Source organism: Podarcis raffonei, chromosome 15 (genome assembly GCF_027172205.1).
Source record: "Podarcis raffonei isolate rPodRaf1 chromosome 15, rPodRaf1.pri, whole genome shotgun sequence".
NCBI classification, from domain to species: domain Eukaryota; kingdom Metazoa; phylum Chordata; class Lepidosauria; order Squamata; family Lacertidae; genus Podarcis; species Podarcis raffonei.
In genome coordinates, this window is record NC_070616.1 from 33,339,018 (window position 1) to 33,352,413 (window position 13,396).

General features: G+C 46.0%; 1 protein-coding gene across 6 annotated transcripts in view; it reads right to left on the minus strand.

The window, feature by feature from the left end:
* Nucleotides 1-13,396, minus strand: part of ROBO4 (roundabout guidance receptor 4) — a 108,235-nt gene that overhangs the window by 55,182 nt on the left and 39,657 nt on the right. For 5 of the 6 annotated variants that reach the window (XM_053367480.1, XM_053367479.1, XM_053367483.1 and 2 more), the window contains exons 10-14: nt 11,894-12,065; nt 9,755-9,949; nt 8,950-8,992; nt 8,001-8,140; nt 5,754-6,092 (exon numbers count right to left, since the gene is read on the minus strand). In XM_053367480.1, the coding sequence (XP_053223455.1) occupies nt 5,754-6,092; nt 8,001-8,140; nt 8,950-8,992; nt 9,755-9,949; nt 11,894-12,065 (889 nt within the window). The remainder of the gene's footprint in view (nt 1-5,753; nt 6,093-8,000; nt 8,141-8,949; nt 8,993-9,754; nt 9,950-11,893; nt 12,066-13,396) is intronic. The other variant, XM_053367481.1, reaches the window with a different exon arrangement.

Sequence of the window (13,396 nt, forward strand, 5' to 3'; positions counted from 1 at the left end):
CCCATCATCCACCATGACCATTGGCCATACTGCCTGGGGCTGATGGGAATCGGAGTCCCACGACATCTGGAGGGCCAAAGGTTCCCCATCTTTGTAACAGAGGATGCAGGAACGGACGGCAGAGCCGGCTCAGGACATTTTGCTGCTTGCGGCAAAAGTGAAAATGCTGCCCACCTCCGGCTGCCACTGGTCCTCCACCCTAGTGCCCCCCGATGTTGCCACTGATGACAATGACTCCTCTGCTGTGCCCTCCCCCCCACCTCTGCTGCCTGAGGTGGCCCAGGGATGCCCCAGCATGCTGAAGGTAAAGGTAAAGGGACCCCTGACCATTAGGTCTAGTCGAGGCCAACTCTGGGGTTGCGGCGCTCATCTCATTTTATTGGCCGAGGGAGCCGGCGTACAGCTTCTGGGTCATGTGGCCAGCATGACTAAGCCGCTTCTGGCAAACCAGAGCAGCGCACATAAACGCCGTTTAGCTTCCCGCCAGAGCGGTACCTATTTATCTACTTGCACTTTGACGTGCTTTCGAACTGCTAGGTTGGCAGGAGCAGGGACCAAGCAACGGGAGCTCACCCCGTTGGGGGAATCGAACTGCCGACCTTCTGATCGGCAAGTCCTAGGCTCTGTGGTTTAACCCACAGCGCCAGCTGTGTCCCAATGCTGAAGGTAGGAGGGGAGAAAAAAGGGGGCTGGAGAGGAGGTCAGTTGATGGACCAGTGATGTAGTAGGAAGGGGCCTTCAGTGCACATTGAAACCTTCCAGGAAACTAGAGGGGTTTTCTCATAATTTGTTCTGGAGGCACAAGGCCTGATTTGAATGCAAAGGCCAAAGTTGTGGAGGTCCACACGGATACCGAGCGATGGGGGTGCCCCTCAGAGCTGCCAGGCTTGTTTCCCAGCAACCCCACCCACCTCGTCCTCAGCAGAGAAGGCCACCGTCTCTGCATCGCTCCCGGCAATTAGCAGCTTCAGCAAGCAAATTAGGTTTTCTATTAGATTCCGCGAAAGTCACGGCATTCAATTTGTACCTGAACTTTGCAGATGATTCAATTAGGGCCTCCTGAGAACCTCAGCCTCCCTGGGGGAAGGGCAGGGAGATGCTGGCATCATGTAGAGGAGGAGCTGAGCTAAGGCTGTTCCCCCACCCCCAGGAATCCGTATGACATTTAGAGGTGGACAATCCCTTATCTCAAGACTCAGGACATTGGAAGCTGCCTTATTCTGATGTTTGGTCTCTTTAGCCAGGGATGGGGAATCTGTGGTCCTCCAGATGTCGTTGGATTCCTACTCCCAACATCCTTGACCATTGGCCATGCTGGCTGGAGATAATGGGAGCTGGAGTCAAAAACTTCTGGGAGCCCCAGACTGGGAAGATCTGTTCTATGGCAATACAGTGGTACCTTGGTTTAAGAACAGCCCTGTTTACAAACAATTCAGCTTACAAACTCCGCAAAACCGGAAGTTGCGTCCCGGTTTGCGAACTTTACCTCGATCTAAGAATGGAATCCAAACTGTGGAAAGGCACCAGTGGCAAGAGGCCTCATTAAGGAAAGTGCACCTCGGTTTAAGAACGGTTTTGGTTTAAGAATGGACTTCCGGAATGGATTAAGTTTGTAAACCGAGGTACCACTGGACTCCTGATGCTCATGATTGTGGCTACCATTGCCAAATCAGGGAGTTCCCACGAGGAGCAGCTCTATGCAAGTCTAGGCATGTCTGCTCAGATGTGACCCCCATGGAATTCAGTGTATTCAGGGAGTCTATATGGGATGGTAGCTGAAGTTCTAAGGCTGAGATGGGGAACAAGAATCGGGGGTGGGGGGTGGGGGTGGGAATTGTACTCCAACAACATTGCCAGGGCAGAAGACAAGTTCTCTTTCCCCGGGCTCTACTGAGAAACATTAACAATGTGTAGAGTGGGAAGAATGTGGAGTGGGCCAATATGCAAAATTCAGAAAGGCGGCAGCATGCCAGGGGACTGGGGGGGGGGGCTTACATACACACCCTTTCCTCTCTCTGCAGTTCATTCATCACACATTCACAAAGCCCAGCCTTACACCTTTAAAACTATCATTATTATTTGATTCATATATTGCCCTTGACCAAAACATCCCAGGTGTAGAACATTAAGAACACATTTTCAACTGCTTTTTCAAGTCTCTGTGTGTGTTTTTTAAAAAAACGTTTTTAACTGTTTTTATGTGTTTTTTGTGGTGGTGATATTTGGCTACTTCTGTTTATATTTTGATTGTGTATTTTGTGTTTTTATGTTGTAATTTTATCTTGTGAACCACCCTGAGACCTGAGGGTGGCATATTATTATTATTATTATTATTATTATTATTATTATTTGCTTTTTTTATTAAAAAATGTTTAGAGGTACTCTCATTCTCCTACTCATATTGAAATACTTCTCCTCAATGAGGCAAAACTTAGATTCACAAAATGGTATGCATACCCCTGCGTACCCCCAGGAAAAAAGCACTGATAATAATAAAATATTAACAACAATAATAATATGGAGCATCAATAATAATAATAATAATTTATTATTTATACCACGCCCATCTGGCTGGGCTTCCCCAGCCACTCTGGGCGGCTTCCAAAATAAATAATATAAACATAATAAAAAGCATAATGACAGTAAGGTAAAGGTAAAGGGACCCCTGACCATTAGGTCCAGTCGTGGCCGACTCTGGGTTTGCGGTGCTCATCTCGCTTTATTGGCCGAGGGAGCCGGCGTACAGCTTCCGGGTCATGTGGCCAGCATGACTAAGCCGCTTCTGGCGAACCAGAGCAGCGCACAGAAACACCATTTACCTTCCCGCTGGAGCGGTACCTATTTATCTACTTGCACTTTGACTTTCTTTCGAACTGCTAGGTGGGCAGGAGCAGGGACCAAGCAACGGGAACTCACCCTGTCGCGGGGATTCGAACCACTGACCTTCTGACCGGCAAGTTCTAGACTCTGTGGTTCAACCCACAGCGCCACCCTACACTAACTAAACAGATTGTAACCTAAGCTTTTGTGCACCAAAATCCACTTGAGATACATGCTGTGATCATCAGGTGCCAGATATCCATCTATCTATATTTTGGATGTAAAGAGCAGGGTGTCGAAAAGGGAGAGAGAATGTTAACACTCCACAGACCCAGTAACACTTTGTGCACAGTGCAGTCGGCTCAAGTTCCATCAAAACTCTGCTCCTAATAAAGACTAGTGATCTTTAAGGTGCCACAACTCATTTTCACATTTGCTGCCGCGGAGCTCCCCCTCTGGAGTGAAAATATTGATAGCTAGAGACCTACTGTCGGTGGTTATTTAAAGACACTATCTCAGATGCAGCCCTCCTTACGTCTCTGCACCCTTCGAGTTTCCCGCTGCCACAGATGTGATGCCATTCTCTATGTCATCCCTGCGTCTAACTCCCTAAATAATCTTACAGTCTCTACAAGACACCCTCTCCACAGGGAAATTCGTTTCAGGCAGTAAACCTGAAATTAACATTAGCGGAACAGCTTTGCAGTAAAATAAAGTGCCGAGAGAACTTGTAGATTCTTGTTCCTTGGAAGAAAAGGTTTCTGCGAGGGATGTGGGACTACAGCTCCGTGTAGACCATTACCCTTGAATGTAAAAGGTCCCCAGTTCATTCCCAGGCATCTCCAAGCAGCTCTGGGAGAGATACCTGTCTGAAATCCTAGAGAGCTGCTGCCAATCAGTGTCTAACCTGCCATTCTCCAGACGTCATTGGAATCCAACTTCCATTAATGCCAGCCAGCCCAGCCAATGGTTTAGGACAGGCATAGGCAACCTCGGGCCTCCAGATGTTTTGGGACTACAACTCCCATGATCCCTAGCTAACAGGACCAGTGGTCAGGGATGATGGGAATTGTAGTCCCAAAACATTTGGAGGGCCAAGGTTGCCTATGCCTGGTTCAGGAGGATGGGAGCTGTCATCCAGGCCTACACTGGCTCCCAGTACGTTTCCGAGCACAATTCAAAGTGTTGGTGCTGAGCTTGAAAGCCCTAACCAGCCTCGGTCCAGTATACCTGAAGGAGCATCTCCACCCCCATCATTCTGCCTGGATGCTGAGGTCCAGCGCCGAGGGCCTTCTGGTGGTTCCCTCACTGTGAGAAGCAAAGCTACAGGGAACCAGGCAGAGAGCCTTCTCAGTAGTGGCGCCCGCCCTGTGGAACACACTCCCATCAGATGTCAAAGAGAACAACAACTATCAGACTTTTAGAAGACATCTGAAGGTAGCCCTGTTTAGGGAAAATTTTAATGTTTCATAGGCTATTGTATTTTAATATTCTGTTGGAAGTCGCCCAGAGTGGCTGGGGAACCCAGCCAGATGAGCGGGATATAAATAATGTATTATTATTATTATTATTATTATTATTATTATTATTATTATTACCCAACAAATTGTACAGGCTCATAGGTTAGCTGTCTCTGGTGTAGACAACAGTGAAGAGGATGGCTCAATGGTCAGACTCGGTATAAGGCAGCTTCCTATGTGGTCTAGGACTTCCTCCAGAACCAGGGGTCCAGTTAAGTAACCTACTGCTTCTCTTTCATTCAGAAAGAGAGGGGACTCTTGCAACTTTGAACAGCTGCACGACACAATCAATCAGGCAAAGCTGTCCTAGCAGTCAGATGCAGTGAAGGCCCTCCTTCGTGTGCCTCCTACTCGAGAGGTCCGGAGGGTGGAACACGAGAACGGGCCTTCTCTGCAGTGGCTCCCCGTCTGTGGAATGCTCTCCCCAGGGAAGTTCCCCTGGTGCCTTCATTATACACCTTTAGGTGCCAGGCAAAAACATTCCTTTTTAACCAGGCCTTTGGTTGATCTATTTGACATCCTATACCCTTTTAAAAGGGATGCTGGTGGCGCTGTGGGTTAAACCACAGAGCCTAGGACTTGCCGATCAGAAGGTCAGCGGTTTGAATCCCCGCAATGGAGTGAGCTCCCGTTGCTCGGTCCCAGCTCCTGCCAACCTAGCATTTCGAAAGCACGTCAAAGTGCAAGTAGATAAATAGGTACAGCTCCAGCGGGAAGGTAAATGGCGTTTCCGTGTGCTGCTCTGGTTCGCCAGAAGCGGCTTAGTCATGCTGGCCACATGACCTGAAATCTGTACGCCGGCTCCCTCGGCCAATAAAGCGAGATGAGCGCCGCAACCCCAGAGTCGTCCACGACTGGACCTAATGGTCAGGGGTCCCTTTACCTTTACCTTTACCCTTTTAAAATGTGGCTCTTTTCGGGGGGGCATGTTATTTCATTGTTGGTTTTATTCTGATTATATATGTTGTGATCTTTTCTGTGAACTGCCCTGAGATCTCCAGGTATAGGGTGGTATATAAATAAGAATAAGAATAAGGATAAGGATAAGGATAAGGATAAGGATAAGGATAAGGATGAAAGCTTTTAATGTTTAATAGGTTATTGTATTTTAATATTCTGTTGGAAGCCACCCAGAGTGGCTGAGGAAATCCAGCCAGATGGGCAGGGTATAAATAATAAATTATTATTATTATTATTATTATTATTATTATTATTATTATTATTATTATTATTGAAAGAAGCATCATCTGCCAAACTACTAATGGTGATGCAGCTGTTCAAGGCTCATGAGTTCTGCCAGAAAAAAAATTGGCAACCTTGTTTCACAACTCTTTCTATATTATGATGTCATAGGCAACTCCCAGACAAGAGAAAGAGAGAGAGAGAGAGATGGTGATGATGATGATGTCTTACCTTTCTTGCTATTTTTATCCCAGGATCCCTGAGGTATAAGATTTGGAGATAGGGAGCCCTTTGCCATCCATGGCCCTGGACGTGCTGCTCCCCTAGTACTGGCCAGCCAGGGGTTCGGGCTGTAGTGGGGCATGAACGTCTGGTCCCCGTTTTGTACCAGTTCCATAGCATGCAGGCTGGGGCTGGGAAGGTGAGGCGGTGGGGCATTGTAGAAAGTTTTCAGGTCCTTCACGGGAAGATCTACATAGAGTGCCCCATATAGGCTGCTGCTCCTACTATCAGCCACCAAAGGAACAGTTTGGATGCGGGAACCTTGGCTCTGCCTGTCGAAGGATGCTGCTGTGAGGAGGGGGGCAAGGAAAATGCAAAAAGGAGGGGCCAGTCAGGGATGAAGCAACCTACTTAGTTCATAGCTGTTTTGCACGTGTTGATTCATAAGTCCATTTTGCCCCATTACTGCAATAATCTGATTTTTTTTAAAGGAATCTACAAAAAGATCATATTTAAATATGTATACTTAAATGTCCTTAAATGCATTTTTAAATGACTCTCATAGTATGCATTTCCAAAAGTTTATTTTATCCTTATAGTACACATTTTACCACATTGGCCTGAATATAAGCCATACCCGCAAATAAGCCACACCTTTAAAATTTGGTGGGAGGAGGAGTCAATACCTGAATATAAGCCGCTCCCTTAAAATTGGGTTACATGTTGAAAATCGCTGTGGTTGATAGAATTGTAACTCCAAGCCAATTTAAGCCTTTGATCTTGCAAGCCTGCAAAAGTTACCGTACAATCACTAAAATTGCAAATCGCTGTTCAGTTGAACACAATTCCTCAGGTGCTCACACCCGTAAATGACAAACGAACAGTCTCAAGTCAGCAATAAAACATTTTTTGTGTTCCGTTTTACCATATGTCTGTTTCAGCAGCGATATCGTAAAAGCCGATTTTTGTAAGTTCATGAATTTATGCTGCACTTTAACTTTTCACGGTCGGAATTTGGGGAGAAAGTGAGGCTTATATTCGGGCCAATGCGGTATATGCAGTTGATAGGTACCTCAAAATTCAGAGACGTGCAAAATCCAAATAACTCTAGAATGCATGGATGGGCAGGTTCCCGGAGACAAGATTGTAGCTACCTTTGCTCCTTCTCCAGCCCTGATTCTTCCAGTATGGCTGCTGAAATAAGCCATGGTTTGGCTCAGTGTGTCATCCAAATCAGGGATCATGGTTTGTTTCACTCCAGAAAAACCATGAGCTGTAACCATGCCTTGTTCCTGGGTTTACAATACATGGTTTGTCTGGAGTGAGATCCTCAGTTCAGACAACATGCTAAGCCGAACCATGGTTAAGAACAGCAGTAGTGCAGCAGGAAGAGGGTCAGGGGAGGAACCAATTCAAGGAACCTTGCATTCACATGTTTGCACTAAGCTCACATTGCATGCAAACCAGCTCATTGAACGAATGAATGAAATAATACTGTCAGTGAATAAAGGTGGCAATGAGCTAAGAGTGGAGGTTTGCAAGGACCCCTTTGCTTCTTTCAACAATAATATAATTCTTTATTATGGCTGCAGATCAATAAAATTAAATACAGAAATAAAACATACAGCTTGTTAAAACAATTGGAAACAGATGGGATACTATTATACTTTCCCCCCCATCTCTCAAGCCAACAGACAATTTCTCCTGATATGTATTGAAGTCAGATTTTTTTTTTTGCAACCTTCCCAGCAGCATACGAGTGAGCATCCCTTAAGCAGATGGAGACCTGGGAGAGTGCTTAATAAAAGGAGAATCATCCGCTCTCTCTACACTCCCTATACAGATTGCAGTACAGAAGAACAGGGTCAACAGGTCCTATTGCTTCAACTCCACACAAATGCAACTGTTCATAAACCCAAGGCTTGGTGAATCGTCAACTTAACAGTGCAAAAGGCAACTCGCTGAAATAAGCATGGATAAATGCTCCCCTATACCTGGGCAACAACCATATTGTAATAAACAATATTAAAACCAGATGCACAGTTCCACCCAAAATTATGCACCTTACTTGTAAAGAACAATATTCTCAGGCTATCTTGCCAAATGTTCTCCAGGGTGGTCAACGTGTGAAATTCTCTAACAGTTTAAAGAGCAGAAAATTTCCCAGGAAATGGATCAGATTGTAAATTTCATCAAAAATTCAGCAAGCTCTAAGCAAAACTAAACCACCACCTGCTGTTGTGAAGGGACACTTACTAGATTTGTGGGGTTCCTGGTTATCTTTGGGTTCAGTCCACAGGAGCTGACTGCTCAAGCTGCTGCTGGTGCTGTAGTTCTTGGAGCCTGAAGTTGACTTCCATGTGTTGGAAAGCCAGGGAGAATCACTACAGTCTACCCTACAGTCAAAGCGGAAATAGGCACACTTTCATAGATGCAAATCTCGGTAGTGTGGCAGACAGACTCACTGACTAAACAGAGAGACAGAAGACTATGAAATCAGAGAAAGACATGACACGACTCTGTTAGTAGCTTGATCATTCATACCTGGCAGGTGTCTTCATTTGCACACATAGGACTAGTTAGCTGCAGAAGTATATACCTCAACCCCGCCCCTTACAAGAAGACTAAACATATATAGAGACCCTTTAGAGACTCTTGAGAGTCCCATGGACTGCAAGAAGATCAAACCTATCCATTCTTAAGGAAATCAGCCCTGAGTGCTCACTGGAAGGACAGATCCTGAAGCTGAGGCTCCAATACTTGGGCCACCTCATGAGAAGAGAAGACTCCCTGGAAAAGACCCTGGTGTTGGGAAAGATGGAGGGCACAAGGAGAAGGGGACGACGGAGGATGAGATGGTGGGACAGTGTTCTCGAAGCTACCAGCATGAGTTTGACCAAACTGTGGGAGACAGTGGAATACAGGAGTGCCTGACGTGCTCTGGTCCATGGGACACTATTAAATGACTAAACAACAACAAAACATATATATAGAACTGCAGCGATTTTGTTCTGGTTTTGCATGACAAGGACAGGAAATAAAGAAGTGAAATTGCTATTTAATTCTGGGACACAGTGGTGGCGGGTGATAACTTGCCCCCTGATTGTCATCAAACATTCCACGACATTTAGCTATTTTGCTAGAGCTGTCTTGCCCCGATATAAATATGCATGCATCCCTAGAGAGCGGAGAAACGGCAGCATACCTGTGTTTGATGATGGTGTCATCACTGGCGTTTCTATACAAACCTGGAGAGAGTGAGGTGCATGGCAAAATAGCATTAGACAGGCAAACCTGTCTTCACTGATAATTCATTTTATGACTCCCTGCCACACTGCATAAAGCCTCTTCCTAGGGCCAAACTAGTAAGACCACAACTTAACTCCTGACCTGGGATCTCAAGTGACCTCTTGGTGTGCTTACTGTATTCAGTTGCTTGGGGGGCGGTGTTCAAGAAAGCAATGTCCCCCCACATACAATCACATGTGATGCACATGCTGTGACATTTTTTTCCATGCATCCCTGCTTAGAATAGAGCAGGGTTCCCTACACTGACCCAGCAATCTCTGTAAAACTCTTGGAAATCTTCCCAGGCCAAAACACTTCTCCCCATGCTACATCCCTGCTTCACACCCTCCTTGAGTGTTTTTGACAGGCTGGGATACATTCCTTGGTCTCTGATAACACCTATTGCTTGCCAGGACAGATGATTGGAGAGGGTTGTGTTGACTGTATGTAGAAACTAGTCTATCATACGATGGTAAAGGTTGCATAATAGCTGCACCCACTTTAGTCTCCGACTCTTCCTATCACTGAAACATGGCCCTCAGAAGGTTGCCCAGAAGGAAATGGGGTCCTCAGACTGAAAAAGGTTTCCCCCCACAGGTAGAGAGTCCTATTCAGACTGACACCCTACACTGAGCCCATTTACCCACCCAGGACCCATTGCAATGAGTCAGAACGCTGCCCTTTCTATAAGCCTAAAGCCAGACTCTTTCTGCTTCCCTTACCTTCACCTAGGGCATATGGACGTCTCCGGCCATACTGCCTGGCTTGCTGCTGGCAAACATAAACCGTGAACGCCATCAGCATGACCCAGAGTGCCGAGCCCACACTGGCAATGAAGACAGGTTGACGCACCACTTCCAGGATGTAGTTGGCAGAATGGAAGTCTGGGGTCTTGGCCATCTTCTCGACTGTTGGCTCTGGAAGGAAGGAGAAGGGTTTGGATTTGATATCCCACTTTATCACTACCTGAAGGAGTCTCAAAGCGGCTAACATTCTCCTTTCTCTTCCTCCCCCACAACAAACACTCTGTGAGGTGAGTAAGGCTGAGAGAGAAGTGTGACTAGCCCAAGGTCACCCAGCAGCTGCATGTGGAGGAGCAGAGGCGCGAACCCGGTTCATCAGATTACGAGTCCACCACTCTTAACCACTACACCACACTGGCTCTCAATGGAACAAGGTGTGATGGTCAACTTAAGCCACAGAAGAATGAAGAAGGTTTCGGCTATGTGTACACACAGTAGATGAGCCCTGGCTGCACGGACAACATCTTCAATGGGAGGCGCAGCTACAGGTGAGTGGCAGGGCTCATGCTGGAGTGATGCCAGATGCCCATGACAGCTGGAGGGGAAGAGGACCAACAGCAGGTGGAGCCAGAGCCAACGACAGGCAGAGCCAACTCATCCCGGTTTTGCTCCCCGTCCTCCTCCCTACAAGGACTACACTGAGACTAAGGAGGAAGAAGCTACCGCCCTGTTAAGTATCATTGTTTTAATGTACATTGAAATGGGAAACAAATCTATAATGTGCCTGGATTGTACTGTGAAGAATGGCTGAAAATTTCCACTGAAGCTGATAACAGGTCAATCATTAAGTGGGGCTGTATCTCTGCTGGCTCAATCACAAGGTGTTTAGCTCAGAATCACAAGAAAAGTAGTACAGGTCTATGCATATGTTAATCTGGAGGCATTCAACTTGGGTGAGATGCTCTCTTTGTTGTTGTTGTTGTTTGTATACTGCCCTATACCCGTAGATCTCAGGGCGGTTCACAACATAGAATTGCAAAATAAAAGCACACATCATCATCATCATCATCATCATCATCATCATTATTATTATTAAACAAAGACAAGCCAATAATCCCTCCTTTCACAGTCCATTTAAAAGGGCCTTGGATGTCAATTGGCCAAAGGCCTAGTTAATGGAATGTTTTTGCCTGGCACCTAAAGGTGTATAACAGGCATAGGCAAACTCCGGCCCTCCAGATGTTTTGGAACTACAATTCCCATCATCCCTAGCTAAAAGGACCAGTGGTCAGGGATGGTGGGAACTGTAGTCTCAAAACATCTGGAGGGCCAGAGTTTGCCTATGCCTGGTGTATAATGAAGGCACCAGGTGAGCCTCCCTGGGAAGAGTGTTCCACAAACAGGGAGCCACTGCAGAAAATGCCTGTTCTCATGTTTCCACACTCCGGACCTCTCATGGAGGAGGCACATGAAGAAAGGCCTCAGAGGATGATTTCAGGGTCCAAGTAGGTTCATATGGGGAGAGGCAGTATTGCAGTTGTGTGAATCTCTGACTCCAGGAAAACAGCCTGAGGCTAATGGAGGCTGCAATGGATAAGAGACAGAGCTTTGGTTTTTAGCTCAGACTGCAAGATATTTATAATCTAAGATATTATGCCTAATGTTGTGATCAGTCTACGAAATTATGCAACTAAGTGGATGTAAATTTATTTGTTCTAAGTTGTTTTGAAGTTCTGTAAGGCTGGATTTAGGCACATCAAAGAAGCGTTTCAGTTAAACACTTTGTAAATTTCATAAAGGGAAATCACGTTGACAAAAGACGGGACTCCACAGCGCCATCTGGTGGGTCACAGTGTTAGAACGCATATAAAAGTGTTTTACTTTACTAATGTAAGTAAAGCTTCTGAACCATATTTTTGGGCTGTCGTCCATGAATTGGCACCATCCTCTTTTAAAGGCACCCTCTTTTGGTGGCCATCACTGGCACTGCTACCATCTACCGGAGCCAGCATAGTAAATGGTCAGGAATGATGGGAGTTGTAGTCCAACAGCATCTAGATTGCCACAGGTGTCCCCACCCTTGTACTAAGAGATCAGCTACAAAATAGCACCTCTGACCTACAGCACTGCAAACAGGATTACTGGGCACTCCAATTCCAGCTCCATTGACTGCTGCTACCTGGACGCAGTATTTTTGCCCATTAGCCAGGCCTGTCACTTCTAGGCTGTGTGTTTCTCCACTCACTGTTCTGTTAGAGCCTGAGTGAGTTTCATTGCCCAGGAACCAGACCTGCAAACACAAGGCGAGAGAAGAAAAACGTCAGCCTGTCTCACACAGAGCAGCACAAGACGGCAATTTCTGCAGAACAGAAGCACACATGAGAGGAACCAAATATATCCTGCACAGAGTCACACATCTAGCAAAGCAGTAAGAGATAGATGCAATGTTGGGGAAAGACGCCAAATAACAGGGGGTGGCTAAGGCTAAGTTTTTTTCCAATCTGTGGGCTGCGTTTCCGGGGGGGGGGCACATGCCAGTAGTGTGTGAAGCCAGAGGAATTGATTGATTGATTTTATTATTTATTATTATTATATTATTTATTATTATTAAAAATATTTATTTTATTATTTATTTTTATTATTTATTTTATTATTTATTACTCATCTGTCTGGGTTGCCGCAGCCACTTTGGGCAGCTTCCAGCAAAATATAAAAACATAACAAAACATCAAACATTAAAAACTTCCCAGTACAGGGCTGTCTTCAGGTGCCTTCTAAAAGTTGTATTGTTATTTATCTCCTTGACAGCTGATGGGAGGGCGTTCCACAGGGAGGGTGCCACTGCTGAGAAGGCCCTCTGCCTGATTCCCTGTAGATTCACTTCTCGCAGTGAGGGAACCGCCAGAAGGCCCTCGGAGCTGGACCTCAGTGTCCGGGCTGAACAATGTGGGTGGAGACACTCCTTCAGGTATACAGGGCTGAGGCCATTTAGGGCTTGAAAGGTCAGCACCAACACTTTGAACTGAGACAAGAGATGAGGCAGGCTGCTGGAGATTCCAGGGAGTTGCAGTATAAACAGATCTAGCTCTGAAGAGGACTGTATACTATATAGAAACTCACAACCACACCTTTTGTTTTTAAATCCCCAAATTAGAAAGAGGATAAATTCAAGTTCCCCTGAAATGATTTCTGACCCACAGGGGTAAAAGGGACTGGTTGGTGGCACAGCCTCACAGCTCAGCCATGCCTGTGCAGACACATTTTCTAAGCAGGGAAGCGTTTTCCCAACTAAGTCCTTCTCCATACTTTCTAACTAAAGAGTATACTGTGTGTCTGTCCCTTAGTTAGAAAGTATGGTGAGGGACTTGGTCATGGAAGAAGGGCTGGGTTTTAGAATGGGGGAAGGCGAGGATTGGAAGTCAAGCACTTTGAATTGTGCTCGGAAACTTACTGGGAGCCAGTGAAGATCCCAGTTTAGGCAAAAGTGGGCAGGGCAAGGAATGTAAAGTTTTATCTCTGTAAAGTAGACTAGTTTCTACAAACACACACACACCCCTCCCTTGCCTCCACCCAGACAAGCAAGGAGGAAAGTTCAAGGACACATTCTAGCCAAGTAAAGAC